This window comes from Cariama cristata, unplaced genomic scaffold, assembly GCF_000690535.1.
Source record: "Cariama cristata isolate BGI_N322 unplaced genomic scaffold, ASM69053v1 scaffold37142, whole genome shotgun sequence".
Taxonomy (NCBI): domain Eukaryota; kingdom Metazoa; phylum Chordata; class Aves; order Cariamiformes; family Cariamidae; genus Cariama; species Cariama cristata.
In genome coordinates, this window is record NW_009606251.1 from 22,006 (window position 1) to 45,705 (window position 23,700).

The 23,700-nt window shown below is 36.3% G+C and overlaps 1 protein-coding gene across 1 annotated transcript; it reads left to right on the top strand.

Annotated features, from left to right (window-relative positions):
* Nucleotides 1-1,707: 1,707 nt before the first annotated feature.
* GNB1 (guanine nucleotide binding protein (G protein), beta polypeptide 1) lies at nucleotides 1,708-23,092 on the top strand. The gene is made up of 11 exons (XM_009696275.1): nucleotides 1,708-1,781; nucleotides 6,086-6,193; nucleotides 6,861-6,899; nucleotides 8,664-8,770; nucleotides 10,570-10,633; nucleotides 12,892-13,054; nucleotides 15,744-15,810; nucleotides 17,338-17,539; nucleotides 17,915-18,131; nucleotides 20,879-20,986; nucleotides 21,389-23,092. Exons 2-10 carry the CDS (start codon nucleotides 6,137-6,139, stop codon nucleotides 20,983-20,985), a joined length of 1,023 nt encoding a protein of 340 aa, XP_009694577.1. The 5' UTR covers nucleotides 1,708-1,781; nucleotides 6,086-6,136; the 3' UTR covers nucleotide 20,986; nucleotides 21,389-23,092.
* Nucleotides 23,093-23,700: the final 608 nt, after the last annotated feature.

Below are 23,700 nucleotides of genomic sequence, written 5' to 3' on the forward strand. Positions count from 1 at the left end.
TGTGTTCTGTTTTGGATCATGTGAATGGGAGACAGAACACCTCAAACTTGTTCCACAAGCAATTCTGATCTTACTTACTGTGGTTTCTATTGAATAAAAGTCAAATAGGAATCAATATATACTTCTGATTAAATAACAAAAAACCCCTCAGCTTTTCAAAGCCAATATGATGTCAAAAGACTGGAACTAACAGTGGACTGTGTATAATTCCTTTGTCATTGTGAAAATGTACAAGCTGCTGTGCATGTTGCTAATAGGATTTAAGGTATCTAATAGATTAGCACAGCTTCATTTAATCAGATGACCTGCTATGAGACTGTCTGGTAGGCATAACATGAACTAGTAAGGCTGTAAAGTTTTGGCTCTGTTTTTACAAATGATGTGTTTTGCTTTTCTTCTGGCTGTTTCATACATATTGGAGTGATGTGTATTAGCAGGAAAGATGTTGAGGGAACAAGTGTCAGACAGCCTATTCATTTGGGAGAAAGGTGATTTGACTAAACTTCTTATGAAATCAGTGTACTTGGGTAATACTCTAACAATATAACTTTAAAACCTCTGTGTTACCAGGCTTTGCATCAGCAGTGGCTTGGTGGGATTACTTTACTTTTTGGTAATAGTTACGTGGAGCAAAAATACCTTGTAGCAAGCAAAGTTTGGCCATCAAGGGATAGAATGTCTAAATATTTGACGTAACTCAGATTTGAAATCACAACTATCATTCTCTTCTCTTAATCTGTAGAGATTATTTACAAGACAGGCTATTCAGGAGAGGATGCGATCTTCCATCCTTTTTTATTCTTTCTTATAGGAGTGGTGTGAGAAAATGAAATAACAAAGCGTTTAGTAAGCATTGCCTCACTGCTGTTACGAGGTAGTTTTAGAGAGGAATCATATTTAACCCAAGAATATATGTTTGGATGAGTTACATTCAACTCTTCCCATTTCACTTAAAACGTAGGCAAGCATCAGGCTACTTACTAATGTGACTCTATTGATGATACCTTGGTTTCAGTAACTGGACTTAATTGGATAAACAGCTTGAGCTCTGGAAAGGACATTAAAGTTGTAACTAAGAAATGAGTGAATTTGAGTTCTTCCTTAGCCTTCGAATTGTACTGCCATGGTTTTCTGAGTAGTGAGCTTTACCTTTAAATTAGAATTATTATACTAGGATCCTAAGTGTATCTTCATTTGCAGGCAGTATGTGGAAGTTTTGTAGGTTTCATAAGGCTTTCTGTTCACTTCAAAGTTCTGTTCTGTGCAAAGTTGTTCAACATATAATTGGCTGCCTGGACATATATAACTTTCTTCTTACGTAGGAATATAGCTCATGTAGCTTAGAGAAGAACAAACCCAGAAGTTGTTACTTTGAGATAAGTGACATGATAAATCCTTTTGACATAGTTGAATTACGAATTTTTATCATATATGGAAAGTAACAAACTAGATGAAGTCAATACTTGATTTTCCTATGTGGGAAACAGAGGAACAAAGTGACTCTTCTATGGATAACTTCTAAGAAGAGATTAGAGACTTGGGTCATTTGGAGTAGTGAAGAATAGTAAACTACCTTGCAAGTACATGTATTGGCGTCCCTAGCAAAAAGATTTATCTACAAGGTATACTTGTCAACAAGATTAGGGGGAATTAGGCTTAGAGCAGAGACACTTAAGCACTTCAGCCTCTGGAAAGGTCTTGAGTGAGTTCAGCAAAGTTATTGTGTTATTCTTGAGAAGGCTGCCTTCAAGAACACAGTAACATATTTGAAAGAAAGTGAGGTAAGCATGAATTTGTCTGCTACTCATTTCTTCACAGCTATGGTGACAATTTGGAAAAAAGGAGTGTGGAACTTTAGTGGTGACTTTTTGTATGAGGTTTGCTTGATTTAGAAATTTAGTAACTTCTTTCAAAACCCCAGAAATAGAAGCATCATCCATATCAAGCTTACAGTTTCTTCTAGAAACCTTCTTTTAAACTGTGGTTAAAAGCCTTTAGAACATACCAAGAAATAAAAATGTATTCTTTCATTATATTCAATTCTGCTAGTTCACAATGATGATAGATCATATATTGAACAATCTCTGCTTGTTACTTCTGTGTCTGTAATAAGAATAAATCTGTATAAAAAGATTCCCATGTATCAAGAGTGAGACTAGATAAAAATATTTTGTTTTCCCATACGTTTTCCTGACCTTACCTGTTGTTCTTGCTCTTTAAACATTTTTTTTTAATGCTAGATTCTAGTAAACTGTGCTGATTTACATTATAGCTGAAAAGTACACAAGAGGATGGAAACCTTTTTCCCCCCCTGGATCTCATGCTTATGCCATAAATTTAATTGCATAGAAGTAGAGGAATAGCCAAGCTGGTAGTCCCATAAATTTTACAGTCTGCTTCAGAGAATTCCTATACTTTAATGCCCTTGGCTTCATTAGGATTTTCATTTCCTGAGTGTTAGTGAGTTCCGTCATGTTGGCAGGAACTCGAACTTCCTGTTGATGTTGAAACAACAAAGACTACAAAGGGAATGTGGAAATCTGGTTTAAACAATTCCTATGGATGCTGTCAGAAATGCAGTTCAGAGTTTGGAGTTGCTTGGAATGCATAGAGACTAACTTGTAACTCTAAAAGTGTTTCTAACTTGAAGATATGAACTTACATGGATAGATGATGTTACAGATGGGAAAGACATCAAGGGTTATATGCATTTGCCTACTAATTGATCATGCGGTGAATATTGAAACAAGTCCTAAATAGCAAGTGACTGAAGGTAAAGATCCACAGAAGATGCTTTAACAATAGTAGTTAAGTACCTTGAACTCCTTGCTGTCTGTGATAATGGAGACTGTATCTTGCATGTAGGTGTAAAGGTTTCTGTAGTGTTGGTGAACCATTTTGAAGTTGTTCATTAAAAGGAAGCTTTCCTTAAAACATTGGTGAATGAGTATCTTGATGTGGAGTTCACAAATAAAGCATTTTAGCTTAGCTGCGCAGTAGGTAGAGCAGGTTATGCATATGCATATGCATGTCTGACTAACTGTTGGATAAAGTGCATTTATGAAATGACTCTGAAGGTTGGGTCCTGATAGTGTGTTTAGTTAATTCTTGCAGATTGTGAAGGAGTTTGGGCTGTTCTGCCCCTGTGTAAAGTGGGACTTGAAAGAGAATGGAGGCTAAGTGCTGAGGCAGGGTACTGTCTTGAGTTTGATGTGACAGTTTCTTCTGTAACAAAAGTATGCATATAGTTACTGTGCTAGGCCTTTCAAAGTGTAATGGAAGTTTTATTTGTATGAAGACACATGTACATGCTATTTTAGCTAAGATATCCCATCAGCTGGGGAATGTGATTTATGTCCCTTCAGCTTCATATATGGCTGTATCAGTGTTACTGCTTCTGTGTTACTGCAGAAGATGCTCGACACCGCTGGGCTGCTTCACCTGGCTTTGTCATTTGCAGTAGTACCCTTCAGTGTATGCTATGTTAATGAATAAGGCACAGCATGAAATGAGCTTGTATAATTTGTTTTAAACTCAGTGTGCGTGCAAATAATCCAGAATGAAACTACAGGGTTCAGTTTCTGTGAACTTTCTCAATATGACTTTTTTCCTAGGATTAGTGTTCATCTCCTTAGGCCTCTTCCTGTTCCATACAAAGAAGTTTTGTTTCATTTAAATGCGAGAGAATTGTATTGCGAAGTGCACAAATTCTGGCAGAAATAAATTTGCACTATGTTACAGGAGAATGTATCTGCTTTGACTGACATTATATTATTCATGCTATTATATATTTTAAAATAAAGCTGCATGTAAATCTTCAGTGTAGTTACCTGTAACTCTGCAGCTGGAATTGTGGTGTCCTAAGTCTTTATGTTAATCCTGTTGTTGAGTTGCTGTGACCTTGAGCAGAACGCTCAAGGTTTTGGATTGTAATTTCTTTCTCTGAAATAGGAATGATACCATCTCTAAATTCTTTGTACTCTGCTTGGAGAGGCTGGTATTTGCTTAGTGGGAAATGGGCTTATATATTAACTTAGAGAATGGCAGAAATAGAACTGGATATCAAAAAGCTAAAAGATCTGAAAATTTGCAGTTTATTCTTAAGAACAGTCTTTAGAGCTTCTTAATTCCTTTATGACAAGAGTAGTGCATCCTATTTCACAATCTGTGAACTACCCAGGAGCTGTAGACAGTGATGACTGCATGCTATAGAGACCCAGCCACAGAGTGTTTTGTCTTAAATGTAGAATGAACAAAACATCTTGGGAAACAAAAGAGCATTCAAAAGAAAAGAAGGTGGTTATAGGATAATAAAACACTCTTGATGGGTTTTGTCTTAACTGGATTTTGGACTAAGCTGAACAAGCAGGCTTAAAGATGACCCTGGAACCAGAAGAGAGAAAGAGGAGACCTAATTTCACAATAAAGTGAAAGGGCTTTGAGGTTGTATGAAAGTAGGTTTTGAGACAGAAGCTAACTAAAATTCTTTTTCTAAAATATTTTGGGTTTCAGAGAAGAGTGTAAATTTGTAAATGATGATATGACAAGATCTGACATTTGTTCCTTGAGGTCCTCTGTTTGGAATACTAGTTACTATGAAGAGAGCTCTGAGATAAGTCTAGTTATGTGGGATAGCCGTATTTAGGGAATGTTAAAGTCTTTAACTGTTTTGAAACTTGTTTTCGTTCAACAGTGATGTTTGCTCTACTGCTTTAATTTGCCTTCACAATATGTTCTCTGTTACTGTGACTGGAGAAAAATTTGGAAGTTATTCTCATCTTTCTCCTTGGGAAGGGCTTTAGGAGAAAAACAAAATGCGCATGCTTGCAGAGATAAATAAGCTGATTAAATCTTAACAGAATAATATTAAGGCTGCTAGCAAAGCAGTTGCTTTATTTAACAGTAAAGGATCAATTCTGGCTAATAAAATGTTCTAAAAACATACGATAGTGTCTGTTTATAAACTCCAGGTGCTCTATGTGGGATTTGAAAATGAATCCTGTTATCTTGTTCTGCAATAAAAGATAAACTTCATCAGCCCGTTCCTTCAGCATCCTACATTGGTATCAAGGGACAGAGACTTTAAAAGAAGTTGTTTAAGAACAGCTGAGTTTTAGGTATGGAACGCTATTGAAAATGACAGCAATGTGTTTCTGGAAGAGTGACTTTTAAAGATAAGTTGTATGCTTAATGGAAAATATCTATATGCTTATTATATTGGAAAACAGTCCAATAGTTGAGGAACTCTATAGGCAGTAGTTGAGGGTGTTCAGTGATAGTTACGTTTTACTGAGCCTCTATCTTGCTGGCTACAGTGTACAGCAGACAGAGGGATGTATGTTTGTACTTTGGTGCTTCTTGATGCTAGGAAATTAGAGTCTTAGAGGGGGAAAATGTCTGTTGGCAGTAGTTTCTTAAACTCCTCCCTTCAACCTAACATTCCAAAAATACTAGTTTTATTCTGACAACGTATTAATGATAAAATCCATTCTGGAAATCTCAGGGAGATGTTTTATCAATTAACAAGTAAAATCCCAAACAACATTTGTGAGTGGTCTCCTTTTATCCAGATGTCAGAACAACATTTCTCATAACTGCTGTGTTACAGATAGCATTCATAAGAAGTCTTTTTACAGCATTTTGCAAGTGCTTGTGTCAGTCTGTAAATACTTAAGGTGCTTATCCTTTGATAGGATTCCTTACTCTCTTCTTAAGACCTATGGAGAAGTTCTGATTTTTGCATCTAACATTAGTGTTATCTGCTGGTTTGCTCTTGGGAAATTTGAGTTCATACAAAACTGATTCAGAAAAACACTAATTAAAAAAAAAAGTAACAAAGAGGCCTGGAGGAAAGGAATAAGTCCAAATTATGTTTTATTTACTGTGGCTGGAAAAAAGCTAAGCACATTTGTGTGTGGTAACACCTTATTCTGAAGACATTTCGGAGAAATACTTTTCACCTGTATTCCAGTAATTATAAACCAATCTGCCTTTTTTAAGTGCTGTTTGAGATAGTTGAAAGGACTTGTCTAGTCGTTTCAAGCTATGACTTCTACTATTCTCATTATTATCACCTGTCTTTCAGATTTCTGGCTGTTTCAGAGGTGGCCGTGAAGTACACCTTTAGCACAGGAAAATGAGTGAGCTTGACCAGTTACGCCAGGAGGCTGAGCAACTGAAAAACCAAATCAGAGTATGTATTGTATCAGTGGATCTTGGAGCCACAGTACAGATGAATGATCATTTGTGCATCTTGAGAGCAGATGGATAGAAATGATGCATTAAGTGTTTTCACAATGTCAAAGTTAATGCTGTGGATATTTAGAAAGGGCAAGCACATGTAACTGCTTTAGGAAATTACTTTTTGGTCTTTAATATTGCTTAGGAAATAGTAGTTACACAAATAATGCACAAAATGGATTAGATCAAAATGAATGTTTACTGAAGTTTTTCTGAGCCAGACCGTAACCAATGTTAAGCAACCTCCTGCTTAAAATAAGGTCAGCTATAAGGTTGTTCAGGGCTTTGTCCAGTTGGGCCTTGAAAACCTCCAAGAACGGAGACTGCACAGCCTATCTGGACAAGCGTTCCATTGCTTGACTGTCTTCATGGTGAAAATCATGTTACCTTTCTCTCAAAAGAAGAAGAAAATTTTCAAAGTTAAACGCTGAATATGCTCAATGTGTTTTGACAGCAAACTGTATATTAAGTTCGTGCTATGGTTAGGATGAGTCCTCTCTGGATGACAAGCAGAAATGTTTTCTGAACCTTGTTTTGAGGGTGCTTGATCAACCTCACAAAACAGAGATAAAGAAATGTACAGAACTTCCTCAGATTTCTCTAATTTTCTTCTGTTGCAGGATGCTAGGAAAGCATGTGCGGATGCCACGCTGGCTCAGGTAAGTATTTAAGAGTTTAACATGAATTATGAAAATTTGTCTCCTTTACAAAAAGATATGGTATAAGAAGGTAAGTGCAAGTGAATCTTTTTTGCCACCTTTATAAATTTTTTTTATTTTGCCTTTAGGTGCTTTTTTCCAGAAATAAGCACATTGTTTTTGTTTGTCCAGTTTCTTTAAGAAGTGTCTCAGGGCACATTGCTTCTGCTCAGTGGGAAGTAATGGAGGGGAACCCTAGTGTTCTGCTACAGATATGATAGTAGTACAGTTGCGTTACCATGATAACCTGAACCATAAGACCTGCTGAGGTTAACCTACTTACTAATTTCCACACGAAGCTGCACTTAGGTCTGAATCTGAGCTAATACCTTTGTATCTTGCTGTACAGTCACATTTTGATCCTATTGGCTTGGCTTCAATCAACATTAACTTGGAGAAAGGGAAATCTGTACTCTGTAGTACATCTCACGGAGATATGGTGGGGTTTTTTCTAGAAATCTGTTAGGAATTTAGTCTGAAACAGATTATTATGGCATTGGAAGATGTGACAAGCCTTTGCCTTTTTTTTCTCCTAGGTATGTCATGAATTAGTTTACTCTTGTCACCTACTTCAGTCCATTTGCTTGAATGTTGACTATTAATCCTGTGTGTCTGATTTAAGATAGTTGGTACAGAAGTGATTGATGTCAATTTATTAATTTAAGATGTCATTAAATATAAAGTAATATAGGTAATACCAACACTTATGTGAGTGTATGTATTTTGTGATCTCATCTTATGTGTGGCACAATGTTGAGTATTTTCCAGGGTGAAAGTACGGAAAAGGAGGGGGGGGGAGGAAACCAAACAAGCTTCAGTATTACTTAGTATGAGAGGTGTCCACCATGAAAGTTGTTTTATGTCAGGGAAATATTTGTATCTGTTCATCTAAGTCCTAAGCTGTGTTGATAGCCTTTGAAAAGAAGCAGAGATCTTTACTCAAATGAACTTGCCAAAGAATTTTGTAACATGGAGACATGAGAAGTATGCAGACATTATCCATAAAATAAACTTACAAACTCTAGGATTTGTTGTGATGTGTAGTACTTACAGTACTGGAAGTGTGTTCTGCGGTCTTGTGTGTGGGGTTTTTTTGTTTTTGTTTTTTTTTAAACTGATACTTCTCACCAGACTGGAGGACTTAATATAATTAAATTCAACAGTGTAAGGACAGCTAAACTGATTACTTCCGCACTTCACTATTCGCTTGTTCCAGAGACTACTTTTGTCTTCAAGAAGTTAAATAAATCAGGAATACTATGAATTTAATAATTCTATACTTGGAAGGGGAGGTCATTTGGATTTGAAAGTGAGTTATTAATTCATCCTTTAAAAATGGAGACATGTTTAAAGCCTAATATATCTCCCCACACCCACCCTTCTGGAACAAAAAAAGTGTTAGTCTACCACATTTATCTATACAGGAGTAGAAAACCCTGATCAAAGGTCTGAAATCCTAGAAGTCTAAGAAGATATGGCCTACACAATGTAGTTTCTGAGAGTCTTTATAAAGGCGATAGAGAGGCTGCTTTTTTAATTTGATAAAGATGTACTACATAAAATGCTGTAACTTTTGATTAGGCAACATTTTAAAACTCAGTCAATATTCAAAATGTGGGACTTTGTTCTGCATGGAAATGCTCATTTAAATGTAATTGTGTATGATGTGTTACTTTTGGAACTATGAAGTGAAAAATTCAGTGTATGACCCTGTTCCTATTTCAGATCACAGCCAATATTGACCCAGTGGGGAGAATTCAAATGCGCACTAGAAGAACGCTCCGAGGACACCTGGCTAAAATTTATGCAATGCACTGGGGGACTGATTCCAGGTGGGTGCTAGCAAAACAAAATCAGATCATGTGGCTTCACTGTTCTTTGGAAAGTTGAGTGCACAGGACTCTCTTATTTTTCCTGTTCCTACCACTAGGAACCACTAATTCCAAGAGAACTCAGACAACTAAGAGAATTCAGAAACAATATCACTTTTTTTCTCCTAGTGTTCATGTTTTTGTAATCTAAATTTGATGCCAAAATACCAGTCTTCATCTACCTGCCTGAAAAATATGGTGGTTGTACCACATGAATTCTGAGAACTGTGGAGATAGAGTAGATTTCACTGTCTTTTTTCCTTAAATGCTGTTTCCTGTTAACTGCTGATGTTCAGTTAAAGGGAAACTAAGTGATACTAGTATCAGCTACTTTCATTCTCTTTTCTTTACAAGAATTTTAAGGCACACTAATGGCAGCAAATTTTTAAACTTCAGTTAAAAGGATATGTTGCTGCTTCCTTGTAGGAACAGATTTAAAAAAAAAAAATTCCCCTTGGGAATTTTTAAGTTACAACTAATGAGTTTGTAAGTTACAGCTAGCCTCTTTCTCCTCAGATTTTCAGAGGAAGCTTGATGTCGTTAAAGTTCTTACCAAGTTTGTGTAAACAAGCTGTGCCTTATGAAAGAACCGCATGAACTCTTGTGTGTATGCACACAGTAAATACCCTAAAGCAAAATGACCAAGTGCTTAACGAAGAATATAGTATGCATCATGAAGATGAAAAATAATTCATATGTTATACTTTTAGTTTTTGCGTTACTTAGTACTTAAAAATCAGAACAAACACAATTGTTACTTTGAGTTAAACTTTAGTGTTTTGCACCTCAGTTTTCTATGCCTGTGAAAGAAGCTAATTTCTCACAGATATGTAGAATTCATTATTTCATGCATCTCTTTGGCTTATAGCTCATTTAAAAGATGGGGATTAATTTCTTGTTTGGCAGAAGTGTTTCAAGACAACTCTCAAATACAACGTAGAGCAAAAAAAATTAATGCAGAGAGACTGGAGTACTTCAATGATTGGACTGTATTGTTCAGCTTGGCAATGGTCAGAAGATGCACAGAACAAATTTGAATACCATATTGGAGTATTTTCTCCAAAATTACTTAGAAAATGCAAAGGCTATACAGATCGTTCATGTCAGTATACCTGATCTATCTTAGAACGCATTAAAAGCAGCTAAGAGAGCTCTGAACAATTAATTAGATGCATCATGTTCCAAACATGATTGCTGGGTGGGGGATTGAGGTGGTGTTGATTTATAGTAAAAACCTTCCTAACGCTGTCTCTTCCATTAGTGGTATCTTTGCTGCATTTCATCTTCATTGTATTTCGGTGCTGACGTTCATTCACGGTTTTTGGATATCTTAGAACTTAAATTCCTGTTTTAAAAATAGGAAAAAAGGAAAACATGTTGATCGTGTAGATTCCCAAACGTAATGAATCTGAAGCCTGTGTGTAGAGCACAGAAGCACTGATTCCATGTGAGTTTTCTCCTCCAGTTTTCAAGATTGAGATGTTAGTTATGTGGCTACAATTTTTCCTGAAGTCAGAATATGTTAACGTGTAGGTGTTCCATCACACATTTCCATAATATTTAGCACTGAAATTGAGTACTTGCAAATTTATTTTTATAGTGCTAATAACTGAATTGGGCAATGCTGCACTGTACTTAAATGGTTTCAAGTGCCTTGGCCTTGATAGTGGAGACAAATGCCATTACAAAGATGTTCATCACAAAGACGTTCCTTCTTGTCTTCCTGCAATGATTGTGTTTACCTCCTGTTTCCTCTCTAGGCTTCTAGTTAGTGCCTCCCAGGATGGCAAACTTATAATTTGGGACAGCTATACTACAAACAAGGTAAGACTAATTGATAAGTTACCATGTAATTCAGTTGTAAATACAAAGGAAGGACCTGTCGTGATTTTTGGCTGCATTAATTTCATAGTTTTAAGACCAAATTTTGAATTCTACAAAACAATAAAGCTTGCATTTAAAGAATATAGCAGTGTCTTAAGTTCATTGTGTGTGGAAATGTGCACCCAAAAGGAAAATGATGCAATACTTCTATCTAGAGAATGTTTTCATTTGTTTTGATAACATAGAGAAATTGGTCAACAGAGAGCAAGAGGTAATCAGCATGTTGCATCAGAATGGTCAGAGATTTAAGCATAGCCATAGTAATGTGGTGTCTGCAGTTAAGTATTGAAAGACCTGACATATATAATCATCCCTTTCTGGCTGCAATCACACGATACAGTTCAGGATTACTTTTCATATCACAGCAATTGGTATTTACTGGTTATGGCTACTGTTATCAGGGCTAGCAACAAATCACATGTTGCCCCTTTGAGTTAGGTTGACAGAGCTACTTAAGTCTGTTGTGTGCAGGAGCATGGAACTGACTTTATTTCAAATAAATTTTCCTGGCTTAGCTCATCGTAGCCTTAAAAACAATTTTGCCAATGCACTTGAGCAAATAGCATGCTACAGAGGAGGGAGAAGCAGAAACAAACAACTGCAGCAGCAATTCCTAAAGCTGGGATTATTGTTGAATCCCAGTTGTGAACCTAATGAATCCATAACCTTTTAGTGAAGAGTAATAATGCTGTTTGCAACATAAAAATAAACCCACCCATTTCTTGCCTTCATCCTCCTCCTTTGAGGCCAGCCTGCAGGTAAATGTGATCTAAATTACTGTAACAACTGAAAGATAAGATGATAAAACAATCACTGTATACCATGATTTCCGTATTGGTATCTTCAGTTCTTATATGAATGCTAATTAGTCCATAACATCATCTAGAGGCAGAGAACAGTTTTCTTATCTGGGAGGGAATGGAATCGGAGGTTGTTACTAGACTAATAAAATTTTTACTAGAATCAGAAATAGAACTCTTTAGCTGCAAAAACATCCTCCTCCCTTACCTCTGGGCAGTATTGATTCAGTGAAATAGCAATTGAGTTAAAAACAAACACAAAACCCACCACACCACCCCAAAGAAGTTAAAGAAACAAAGAAACAAAAACCAAATTAACACCACCCCACCCCAAAAACCAAAGTACCCCCCCCCCCCCCCCCCCCCCCCCCCAAACCACAAACCCTGTAGAATTATGGGTAGCGAACAGCTTGGTGTTGAAACAGTATTAAATTTGACTAGGTAGCACCCGGAAGCAGCTAATGCAAAAATACTTGAATGATAGTCTGCAGATGTTCTTTTGGCAGTTGTAGCACATGTTGGAAGTAACACAGTTGTCATAAATATGATCTTTTCCTAATCATAAAATAAAATGGCTCAAGGTTAATATTCCAATTATTTCCTTGGTAGGAGACTTCCAGAACTGCGCTGGTTCTGATTTTAGTGCAGGGTATTGGGTTTTTGACTGCTAATTGCTGCAGGATCACCTATTACTGTAGCAGCAGAGGAACAGACAGTAACCGTCACTGGTTATTTAAGAAACGCAGGAAGATTGTTAACATTGCATGAAATCTCACAATATGTATAAGGATATGATCCGTTTCTTAAAGATGTTATTTGAAGGATGAATGCAAGGAGTTAAAAAGACAAAAAACAGGTTTAGCTTCAATAATTTTTTTAATAAAGCTCTTTGAGCACAGAATGACAAGGAAACATGGTGTAGTTATTTATATGCAAAGCTTGATTGCTTGCAGTGGGTTTCCAAAGAAAGATTTAAATGGCAGTGAAAGTAGTGATTTCCTTACTTGTTTGTTCGTAGTATCTAAGCCTGGAATTGGCAGTTCTGTCGACTGTAATTGGAAGTCAATATTTTCCTGAACCTATAATAAACCAATAGTAATCAGAGCACTGAAATGAAATAATTTAGTTTTTACCAAAATTGCTGATTAAAGTGGATTCAGGAAAGGCAAATCTGAAGTTTTAATTACGTCATTACTTGGTCTGATGAGCTATATATGCAAGTTACCCTCAAAATAGTTTGATAATCAAACAGCCAAAGACTTTTCTTTTCACTGTTTTCTTCTTATCCTTTTGACAAAAAGATGATGTATGTCTTGAGAGACAGGTGAAAAACTTCCTGATGGTAAATTATTGAATCAGTTGTTTTGTAGATGAAGTACATTAATGTATCTGTTTCAGGTGCATGCTATTCCCCTGCGTTCATCTTGGGTCATGACTTGTGCATATGCTCCTTCTGGAAATTATGTGGCTTGTGGTGGTCTTGATAACATCTGTTCCATTTATAACTTGAAAACTCGTGAAGGGAATGTACGTGTCAGCCGTGAACTAGCTGGTCACACAGGTGAGTGCTTTTTCAGAACAATGTAAGTTAGCTAAGCACATGGTGAAGACTAAAAAAAAAAAATCTCTTAAATATAATTTCCTCGTTAAAAATATATACTTCATTATGCACCTCTTTCTCAGGCGGGATCTTAGTTGCATACTGGCTATTTTTAAATGGCTTTTTCTCCCCTTTTTAAAAGCTTTTTTTTTTTTTTAAAGGATGATGCTCTTTGACCAGAAGAAGTGTAATGAGAATGTGTTTGAACTTTTCATAAGCAAGACAGCTGCCTTCTGATACAGCTATTCTTTAGTTGCAGAGATTTGAGTTCTCATTACTTCCTCTGCTGTTTCTCCTTCTCTCCCTTCTCCGCAAAATACAGTAGCTTAATTATTGCCTTCTGTTTCTAAGGTGGACTGTCTTATGATTGATGAGAAGACAAGTAGACTTGTAGGCTTTGCTTGGTGAATTAGGATGTGTAGCTGCAAAGTTTTCTTAGTGGCAAGTGAAGCAAAATTTGTCCTGTTGAGTAAGGATTGTAGGAACACAGGCGTTAGAGTTTTTGAAGTAAGAAACTCCCTCATGGTGCTTAAATGCTAGTGTTTTAAGTATGGGGGATGAGTCGAAAATTTTTCTTTCTGAACAAACCAAGAGGCTCAGTGTCACAAAGTGCCTCTTAAAAGCAAATTTAGCAACTGAAGATATTCTCACTTCCTAAAGAATGTACAGTTAACAGAGATGAGCACCTTATAAGCAGTAGTAACCTAGAAAATGTGAACTGCTTCTGTATATTGCCTGATAATGGACAGATCGTATTTTTATTTTTTTGTGAATGGGATTGGAATTTTTTCAGAGGAAAGCCAGGTAGGTGGTTTCTTGAACTCCATTAAAAATTAAAACACTGGCTATTTGTAGGCAATCTAGTATCTTGTACTAGTGTGGTACTGACCCTGTCACACATCAGTAGTCTTCTGCATTCTTGCAGAATCAGCAATACCTCCAACAATCTGAGAAAAGGAATGGACTGTAATTAGGCATTTCTCCTAAAGCTGGATGTCATTTTTATGGTCTCTTTGTTTCCACAAAGAGTGTCATCCAAAACACAGCAAAACAGAGGTAGGTTGCTCTAGAGACTGTCAGCCTGGCTCCAGAGAAAATCTCTTAACAGTTCTTTAGAGAAAATATCAGGTGGGCTCTGTGTCATGCTGGTTTTCTGCCTGATCAAGCCTCTAACTGTACAGAGTAAAGAAAAGGGTATAAAGCCTGTTCATTGCTGGAAAATAAGGTTACTCCAGAAATAAATAGTTATACATTAATGAATTTTAATACAGAAAAAGTTAAACGTGAATTAAAGTACGCTTAATGCTATTTAATTTTCTTCCAGCTGTCTTTCTTACAGAGCATGATTTATGTAATTTAGAGGAATTGTGTACCCTCTGGATGTAGTTAAGGGTGTGAGAATGCAGTGTTGATTTGACCTTCAGATAGTGGTTCTGATGTGAGCAGTAAAGTGATTTCTAAGAAGGTACTCTTCTTTTCCTGCCTCCTCCCTTCAGGACACAGGGAAAATTGGAATGATGTTTGGACACAGGGAGCTTTGACTTTCTGTATGTGGCCCTGTGTGTGTATCAATACTAAAAAATATTTTAGCAATAAAAAGAGCATTATTTTTATGATATTCTAGGTGCTTAATAGTCTTTATGGCTATAAACTGTATAGCTGGGAAAACACGGATTTTTCCATAACACGAGAAGCAGAATTTTGCTGTAATGCAAGAGATATCAAAGGAGTATATTTGAGACCTCTGTGTGTGTAATCTTCTTGAAGGAACAGTTTCAATGAGCGGCTTTTCTGTTGCAGAATTGAACAAAGCTTGTAGCTGGAAGCTGATGTTGACAGGTTTTCATATTTTGCTGTAGTTTGGATTTTCAGAAGATGTTTGTGCTTTGTGCAATAGAGGTGGCTGGCAGGACAGACTAATTTTGTAATCAGAGTTGTTATGTTGATAGTTTGGCATGTGGTAGTTCGGTACAAAGATGCTTCAGAGCATTTAGATGAAATTCTTTGATGCAACTGTTGGGAAACATCCAATGTATATGCTCTGTTCTTTGTACTGACCAAGAATGTAGGGGCTTCCCCCCCATCCCCAACAGTTCTATGATACAGTTGATGTCATAAGGTTGTGTTGCACCTGGATGCAGTGACATACAGATCCACTTTCTAAGCAAGTTTAGTGTGTACAGTGCAGGGTTATCCATACTTCCATGCAGCTTGGCCAGCAGATTCCACACTTTTGCCTCACTACTGCCTCTTTCTCTTCCTCCTCCTCCTCCTCCTCCTCTCCCCACTCGCTACCAAAAGAAAAACTGGCAAGGTATTTCCAGAACAGCATTTACCCTGTTTGGTTAAGCTGCTTAAGTCTATGTTGTTCTGTTACAGACATCTTTGTTTAGGTCGACTTGCTGTGATACCAGTGTATGACTGTGCTAGTGTAGTGGTTGAATTTGGCATGGTCTGTAAAGAGCCAAACTACATTTTGTCCAAAACATTGGAGGCTCCTATATAAAAATTGTCTGTGTTTGTATTTTAGGCTTATATAGTAGTTTTTGCTGCATCTTCAGGAGAGGAGGAAGCAACATATAAGCAAGCCAGTATGCTATGTGAGGAGTAATCTCTGGTCTTATTCATCAACTTTTTATTTTGTTTTCAGGATACTTGTCATGCTGTCGTTTCTTGGATGATAATCAAATCGTTACCAGCTCTGGCGACACCACTTGGTAAGCAGTAAAATTTTGACATGATTGTTAGTAATGACTTTTCGCAGCTATACTCTGTTATTGAAGGAAACTTTATTCTTTGTAAACCTGACAGTCATCTAGAAGACTAAATGTGATAGATTATTTGTTCATATGTCATGTTTTTACTAGTAATGAAAAACTTGGACTTTCAAGTTTGTTAGCTTTGGCTGTTTAGTTACGTTTTAGTTCTGAAGAGCCTGACCTAATTCTCTGTGTTAAGATGGTGTGGGAAATTTTTTTGCTGTAATTATTTGGCTTTCAGAAATAAGTGTGTCAGACTAATGACTTCTCAAACTTGCTTAGTATTCACTATTTATTACTTAGAAAAATCCAAATATGACTTTTTAATACAGGATTTAGTTCTTGTTATTCAGAAGAGCTCCTAGGAAATATTCTACAGTGACAGTAGATAGGTTTTTTGAGGAGACTGTAGGTGTATATCTTAATAAATACTAGCTTCTGAACGAGAAAAGACGTCAATCTTTTTGCATAGATTTTTCTATTACATCTAGTTCTTAAAAGCATTACAGCTCTCTCAAGCAGCAATTCTTATAGCAAAGGCTAATAGTACTTCTCCTACACAGCGTCAGTCTCTTTGAATGCCCATCTATTAGTCCCCTCATTCTGAGTAGCTATTGAATATATAAGTTTGGGTTTTATACAAAAATGTTTCTAAATATGTGTTGATGCTTTTTCTAAAAAAGCAAACAGGATTTGTTAAAATTATGCTTTTTAAGAGAATATAGCTGCCTCAGGAGGTACTGTAGTAACTCTACAGTTGTCTGAATAACACTTTGTCCTTGACATCGCTTCAGTTGAGCCAAGCTTCAAAGTACAGTGTCAAAGTACAGTCATCTCTTCATTGCCTAGTGCAAATCAGCCACTGATGGGTCTGGTTTACTGAGAAATTACAGAAATTAAAAATCCTTGATCTTCCTAAGATGTTTAGATCTCTTGTTAGGGAGGTGATAGTGTTCCTTCATCCCTTTATACTCTTTGATTATCACTGTAGTCATGATTTTGCTGTCTTGGGAAAGTGGTGGAGCTTTGTGAGGTATGTCTATCATCAAGTTACGCATCCTCGGTGAGTTTTTAAAAACTCACAAATGCTGGCTCAGCTTTTGCTGTAGCCTTACCACTGCTGCTTTAAATCAAGCTTGTAGTAGTACTGGACAGTAATCACTGGCATGTCACAAGAACTTTGTGTATAATCAGCCCAGAGTCTTAATCACTAGGATTTTTGCACGGTTTTTCAATTTAAAACCCCCAATATTTTAAAATTTAAAATGGCTTTTAAAATCTATGCACAATTATCTGTAACATAGCCAAATATTTCAACAAAGAATGTTTATTTTTTCTGCTCTCAGTATATTTTTTGTTAGTACTTCATGGACTTTTACTTTTTAGCAGTGATATAAATGAACAGGTTTAGACAAGAATTGCTGTCTAGACCTCCTAATGGAGCACAAATGTGTTGATTTTTGCCTTTTTAATTATTCTTTCAAGTGCTCTCTGGGACATAGAAACTGGTCAGCAGACAACTACATTTACTGGGCACACTGGAGATGTCATGAGTTTGTCTCTTGCTCCTGATGCCCGGTGTTTTGTTTCTGGTGCCTGTGATGCCTCTGCCAAACTGTGGGATGTTAGAGAAGGAATGTGTCGGCAAACCTTCACTGGCCATGAGTCGGACATCAATGCCATCTGTGTATGTATCAACTTGAACAGAGGACATGGGATTTAAATCTGTAGTTTTATATTTCTCTAATCTCAGCTCTTAAGCATGTACTGTATGATGTAGTCTTATGGCATATTTTCTTAATTAATAGTTTTTGTAGCTGGGGAAAGTACCTAAAATTTGTACACCTTCAGATCCATTGTGGTAAATGGAAATAGTGGCTGCTCTTCACATGCTCTTAACTACTTCACTGGTTTTGCCCATATTGCAGTAGTGGAGAGGTGTATACTCTTCTTCGCTGCTTTCTTTTTCCGCTTGATCTATACAAAATGCTATATTCAGTGAGACAGAGGAATCAAGTCTGAAATCACGTGTCTTTTTTCTTTCTCCCCCTCTCCCTCAAAGTTCTTCCCAAATGGCAATGCATTTGCCACGGGCTCGGATGATGCTACGTGCAGGCTTTTTGATCTTCGGGCTGATCAAGAACTTATGGTTTATTCACACGATAACATCATCTGTGGCATCACCTCTGTAGCATTTTCCAAGAGTGGACGTCTCCTCCTAGCTGGTTATGATGACTTCAACTGCAATGTCTGGGACACACTGAAAGCTGATAGAGCAGGTAAATGGTTTTGGTTTTAAATATTATAAACACAGTGTGACATACTGAATGTGAGTTGAGTCACATGCACAGACCTGCTAGCATTCCCTGTCTCAACTTTTAAAGTCTTGTGATAACCTGTTTTAGGGTGACCGATGATGAAAGTAGCTTAACGATGTTAACAAATACATCAGAATACTGCTAAAGGATAGAAGGGAACAGTGGATGCTTGAGAACAGGAAGACTGATGTTAAAAACAAGGTTTTGGGGGTGGAGGTCTATATTTTTTTGGTTTAGACTTTATGGCATTGTGTATGTATGAACTGTTTAAAGCAATTCAACATTAATGTTGCTATTTATATAAAATAATTTTTTTTCTGATATTTGTAGCAGTAACTATAGAAACAACCAGCGAAATGACAAATACTGTGGAGATTATGTTTTGAGGAAATGAATATGGAAATTTATGGTCCAAAGATTAAGATAATTTAACTTCAGTTCTTTAAAAAGAAAATGTTTATTAGAAAAAAAAGGAGAAAAGTTATAAATTAGGCTGCAAATGTTCTATTACTCTCATCAGAACAGGGGATGAGAACAAGGACCTACTCTGTTACCATATAAAGTGGTCTAGGCTTTTAAAATTATCCTAGGTGGGTTTTAAAAGCAAACAAAAACCACAAGCTAAGCAGAATATTCTTCCACATGAAGTTGAAAGAATTAATTGCAAGTACATTATTTGGTGCAAATTGACTCATTGTTTTGAGGGAAGGATATACTGCAGGTAGAAAAAAAATAAACAAACGTATAATCCTGGACTATGCCAAAGTAGTTTCCATTGGGTTTGTTGATTTTTGTCTCTAGTAACTCTGTTTTACACTCAGATTTTACTCTTTGTTTCTTCCAAAATTCATGATAGTTTTTATCAGTGCTGAGAAGTTGAAACTGTGGATACTGGGTTCACATATTGTAAAATAGCGTTTGGTTCTATTTGTAAGTTAATGGTGCCAAATAATTTCAGTACTGAAATGCACTTTATGAATCAGCCTTGTCTGTGTTGAGACTTACAATTCGAGATTCTTGAACTTTGATTATTGAGACCATAAATGTGTATATAAGCCTGTATGGAGATGAATTGAGAAATTTCTCTTGATTAATGTCTAGGTTAGTTTACAATTGGCTGTATTTAGGTATTGTAAAAACAATTACGTGTGTTTTTCCTGTGTTTTTTTTCTTTGAAAGACCTTCATTAAGAAAAAGAACAGGAGGTGGTGGTGATCTTGCTTACCTGTAGAAATGAGAAACAGTTCTTTATACAGATCTGGGTTTATGGTCCATGCACTCATGAAGTGTGATTCTTTATTGCCAAGTTTTAGAACTGATTTAAACAACTACTTTGTCAAGTATTCTGCTTATTGAATGTTCTGAGACTTAAGATTGCTGAGCAGATTTGACACTTCTGTCGTGTCTGATTCTATATTAAACACGTTTGCGGTTAGGTATTCAGTTCAAATGTATAAGACTTCTTGGCGCTTTCTTTGATTTACCAAATTGCAGCACTTACTAATGTTGATGGTAGACTGAATTTCAATATTTTAATGCTATTTCCACAGTAGATTCTAGGTAACTCCTAGGTAATTCTGTTAGCTCTGGCAGCTGGCTTCTGTATCATGCTGAATTTCTGAAGATTATATCGACCACTTCAACACTTTGGAGTGCACAATTCTGTGCTGAGGCTTAGGCACTTATATGGATTTAATAGGATCTAGAGATTAATGGTGTTACTCTCACAGCATTACTGCTTTTATAAATTATATCAGAAATGTTGCTTCTTCAAGCATCGAGAATCCTTGTGTATGAAGTAGCCATTTTTACACTGAATTAACAGAAATAATAATTTTTAAACATATTAGTTTGTGTAAGAACTAAAACTGACAATTCATATTTTGTATTCTGTTCTCACTTACTGAGAACAGTAAGTGGAGGGGAAAAGCCCAAAATATGAATAAAGAGAGTCCTATGAGCAGTGTAATTGATGTAGAAAGATTAATTTTAAGTCTATCAAGGATATCTTAGTTTAGTGCTGTGGACTGGAAAGAGCTTCAACATAATTAGTTTTTTTACCTCCTTGAAACAGTTAAATTAAAAGGGATAGAGGAAAATGTTGGCTCCCTTAATTTTTTCTGTTTAGCGTCTCAATTCTTTTTTTAATGGTACTATAATTGAATTGTAGCAGATCTCCATATTGACAAATAGATTGTATGTAGGAGTTTAAGTCTTGTAAGTGCTTGTAAACGTAGTAAGATAAAATTAGATGAAAAATACTTTAGTGTTCATAACATAATTCAGCTTAATTTAGGATTTTACACATTAAAAATTTTGTAAAATCTAATGGATTTTTATCACTGTGGAGAGGAAATACTAAAAGCTATGTCATACATGGTTATACTGTATTTATTGCTGTGACATTGTCAGCAGAATCTTCAGGGCTGTGATTTCACAACTCGCGAGAAACCAGTAAAGGTCATAATGTGGGGAACATACAAGGAAAATTTTGGAGTAAAGCATTTACTGAATGACCCCCTTGCAAACCCACCCAGTTATATCTAAGTTTGTGCTTATAAAACCAAAGGCATTTAAAAATTCCAACCATGTTTGCTCAGGATTTTTGAGTGTATAGGTTGACTAATCCAAACATGCATGCCTCTGTTGCTTGAACTGAAGTATGAAATCATCAATGTAATATGTTTGTTGCATGTTCTTACTTATAGGTGTCCTTGCTGGTCATGATAACCGTGTCAGTTGCTTAGGTGTGACTGATGATGGTATGGCAGTGGCAACAGGATCATGGGACAGCTTCCTCAAGATCTGGAACTGAAGTGGGTAGGTATGCAGTTAAGTTAATTGCAGCTGTCCTTGTTTGGGATTCGGAATGCTTTTTTCCAGGTCCAAACAGTGCTGTTTTACTGATGCTGCAAGCTTATAGTTCAGATGAGGAAAGTCACTGGGGGGCAGCGGGGGGGAAATCAGTTTGGGGGTTTTTTTGGTGGTGTGGTTTGTTTGGGGTTTTTTTAGAACTTTTTTTTTAATGTATGCAATGACATTTTTGTGTTTAACTATTTTTGGCATACTTTATTTTCCTGGTAGGGCTGACTGTATGGTCTTTTGAATCTGGGTTGGTAAATAAATGGCATTCTTGAAAATGGTGACGGCTAAATGAGAGCAAAACTTGATTACAGTTTATCAAAGTGCAATTCTTAATAAATTTTTCTGTGTGTCAGAAGAGCGGCGGACTCCATGACTGGAAGAAGTTTCCATCAGTTGAAAATTAAAAATGATAGCATATCCAATCCAACCATACTAACTTGGACCCCCATCCTCCCCAACTTCAAAGGGCAAGATCTTTTCCGTCTCCTGTTGCTGAAATGAAGAGCACAATTACCTTTCCAAGAAGAATTTCTGTGTTGTAAGCAAAATGAAATTGTGCATTCCTTTTGGGACCATTTTTTTTTGTCTTGAGAATTTAAAAATGAAACACTATCATAAAAGCATGACCAGAAAATAAACTTGAGCATAATCGTGAAACAGTTAGCTTTCACTGTAGTTTCCAAGTTGAAGTTAAGGACTTTATCTCACACACTTGCAAATTTTAAAGTCATGTTTGTAGCAGGATTTTTTTCAAGTTTCCTTTTTAAATACATTTCTTTCTGTATTTAATTGAGCAAAACAAGGGAGTCCTAGCCCAGAACTTCTGGGGGTTGTTAACGTTGTAAATTTAGACCCTAATTTGTTTTGTTTTATTTTCTAGTATCACAGATAATTGTTGCACAAAACTTGGCATATATAGGATAATGTTAAGCAGTAAGGTAACCAAGCACATGCTGTAAAAGGTAATGAATGCTTGTTTAAAGAATCCTTTCACCTTTTATGGATAACAAATGCAATCCTTGGTCCCTCCTGCCCCCCCCTTTTTCACCACACTTTTTTTAATCTGTTTTGGTTTTGTCCACTTGAAAGGGCAGTTTATATATCCTAACACTATCCTATAAGTCTCAACAACCAGGAATCTCTGTTTTCAAAAGAGACCTATCCTACACTTGGGTATTGAGTCAATTCTTTGTGTATGAAATGATGTACAAATCAATGTTTTGAAAATAATGATCTTGAACTTTCTAAGTTAAACAAAAAAAAAACTTTTTTTGATTGTTTGCCATATTGGGTGGGTTTACTCTTAGAATCGCATGCTGTAGAAATGCTAAAACGTGCATATTGGACTAAGTCCTTAGATGTTTTTTCTTTGAAGAAATAACCTGTTTAAAAACTGTAACCATTGTCGCTGTATTCATTTATTGTTGCTACTCTGTGCATAAATCTCTGAAGAACTCAAGTACAAAGCTATGCACGTTTTGGAGTAGCGTGATAAGTCACTTTTTTTTTTTTCAAGAAACAGCCTGTTCAAACAATCGCTGTCAAAGATTCTGGGGTGTGGGAGGAGGGAACCTAGACCATCTTCTTTATAAATCAGTTCCTCACAGCCAGTTCCTCTTGTAGGATGAGTCCTTTGCATCTGATCAGAGTAATTTTTGTAACGAGCAGGTTTTCCTGGCTTTCTTTTAAAATAAAATGTTAAAAGCAGCAGTGTTTGGACAGCAGATTGTTCTGTTAAACTTTCCTATCTTCTCACTGTATCCAGAAATGCTCCTTCCTAGCAGCAGTAGTAGCTTTTCTCCATTTTGTTTTTTCTGCAACATTCTGTACAAAAATGTGCTGTAATTGTGCGTTAGGCCTGGATTTGGCATAAAAGATGAATTCCCTCTTACTCCCTCTCATGAAACTACTCTGTAGAGCTTTCTCCACGCCCTGTATCCCTCTTCACCTTTTGTATTTAATTTTAAAGTCAGTGTACTTCAAGAAAGCTGGATGCAAGATAGATACTATATTAAAATGTAATGTTATTTAAGATGTAATAAAGCAGTTTGACATGAGTTTTGACTGATCTGTTTTGCAGCTTATTGTTCAACCCACAAAACGGCTTCTGGCAGGATTTGAGTTATGAAATAACTATGAGATAAGTGTATGCTGCCCCAAAACAAATTGTTCGGTATTTTAAAGTGGCTTGTATTTTTAATAGTTAATTGGACAGAATATGCAGTGTGTTAGAAAGTGTGTATTCATGTGAAGGAATGTGGATTTAGTTTTAAAGCTAAAACCAAAGTTGCAAGATGAACTAAAACCCTCACAATTTTTGTTATTGGAAAGTGTCACCAGCAGTATCTGAAAATGTATGTGTAAATGTGTAATGTATACTAACGCTGAATGGCAAGTGTGTGGAGTTTAGTGGCTGCAGGCATTTTGCTTTCTCCATTCTTAAGTCTTCAAGATGGACATTTCTTGGTTTGATTGCTAGAGCTACTCAAGAACTTAATCAAAGACTGCTGGTAGCTCTCTTGGCTCAAACGCCAAATGAAAGTAGCTAGTATGATTCATATGGTATACATCACAAAAATGCTTTGTGAAATATAAAAGTGTTTAACACCTGAAGTAGGAAATTGGAGCAAAATGTTTAGTAACTCTTAAAACTTTTGTGTCCTTT

Bases quoted from the DNA above. Each gene is read 5' to 3' on its own strand.
- GNB1 (XM_009696275.1), top strand. From the start codon at position 6,137: ATGAGTGAGCTTGACCAGTTACGCCAGGAGGCTGAGCAACTGAAAAAC. The intron at 8,771-10,569 runs GTGGGTGCTAGC...TTTCCTCTCTAG, and splicing joins CACTGGGGGACTGATTCCAG to GCTTCTAGTTAGTGCCTCCC. The intron at 15,811-17,337 runs GTAAGCAGTAAA...TATTCTTTCAAG, and splicing joins AGCTCTGGCGACACCACTTG to TGCTCTCTGGGACATAGAAA.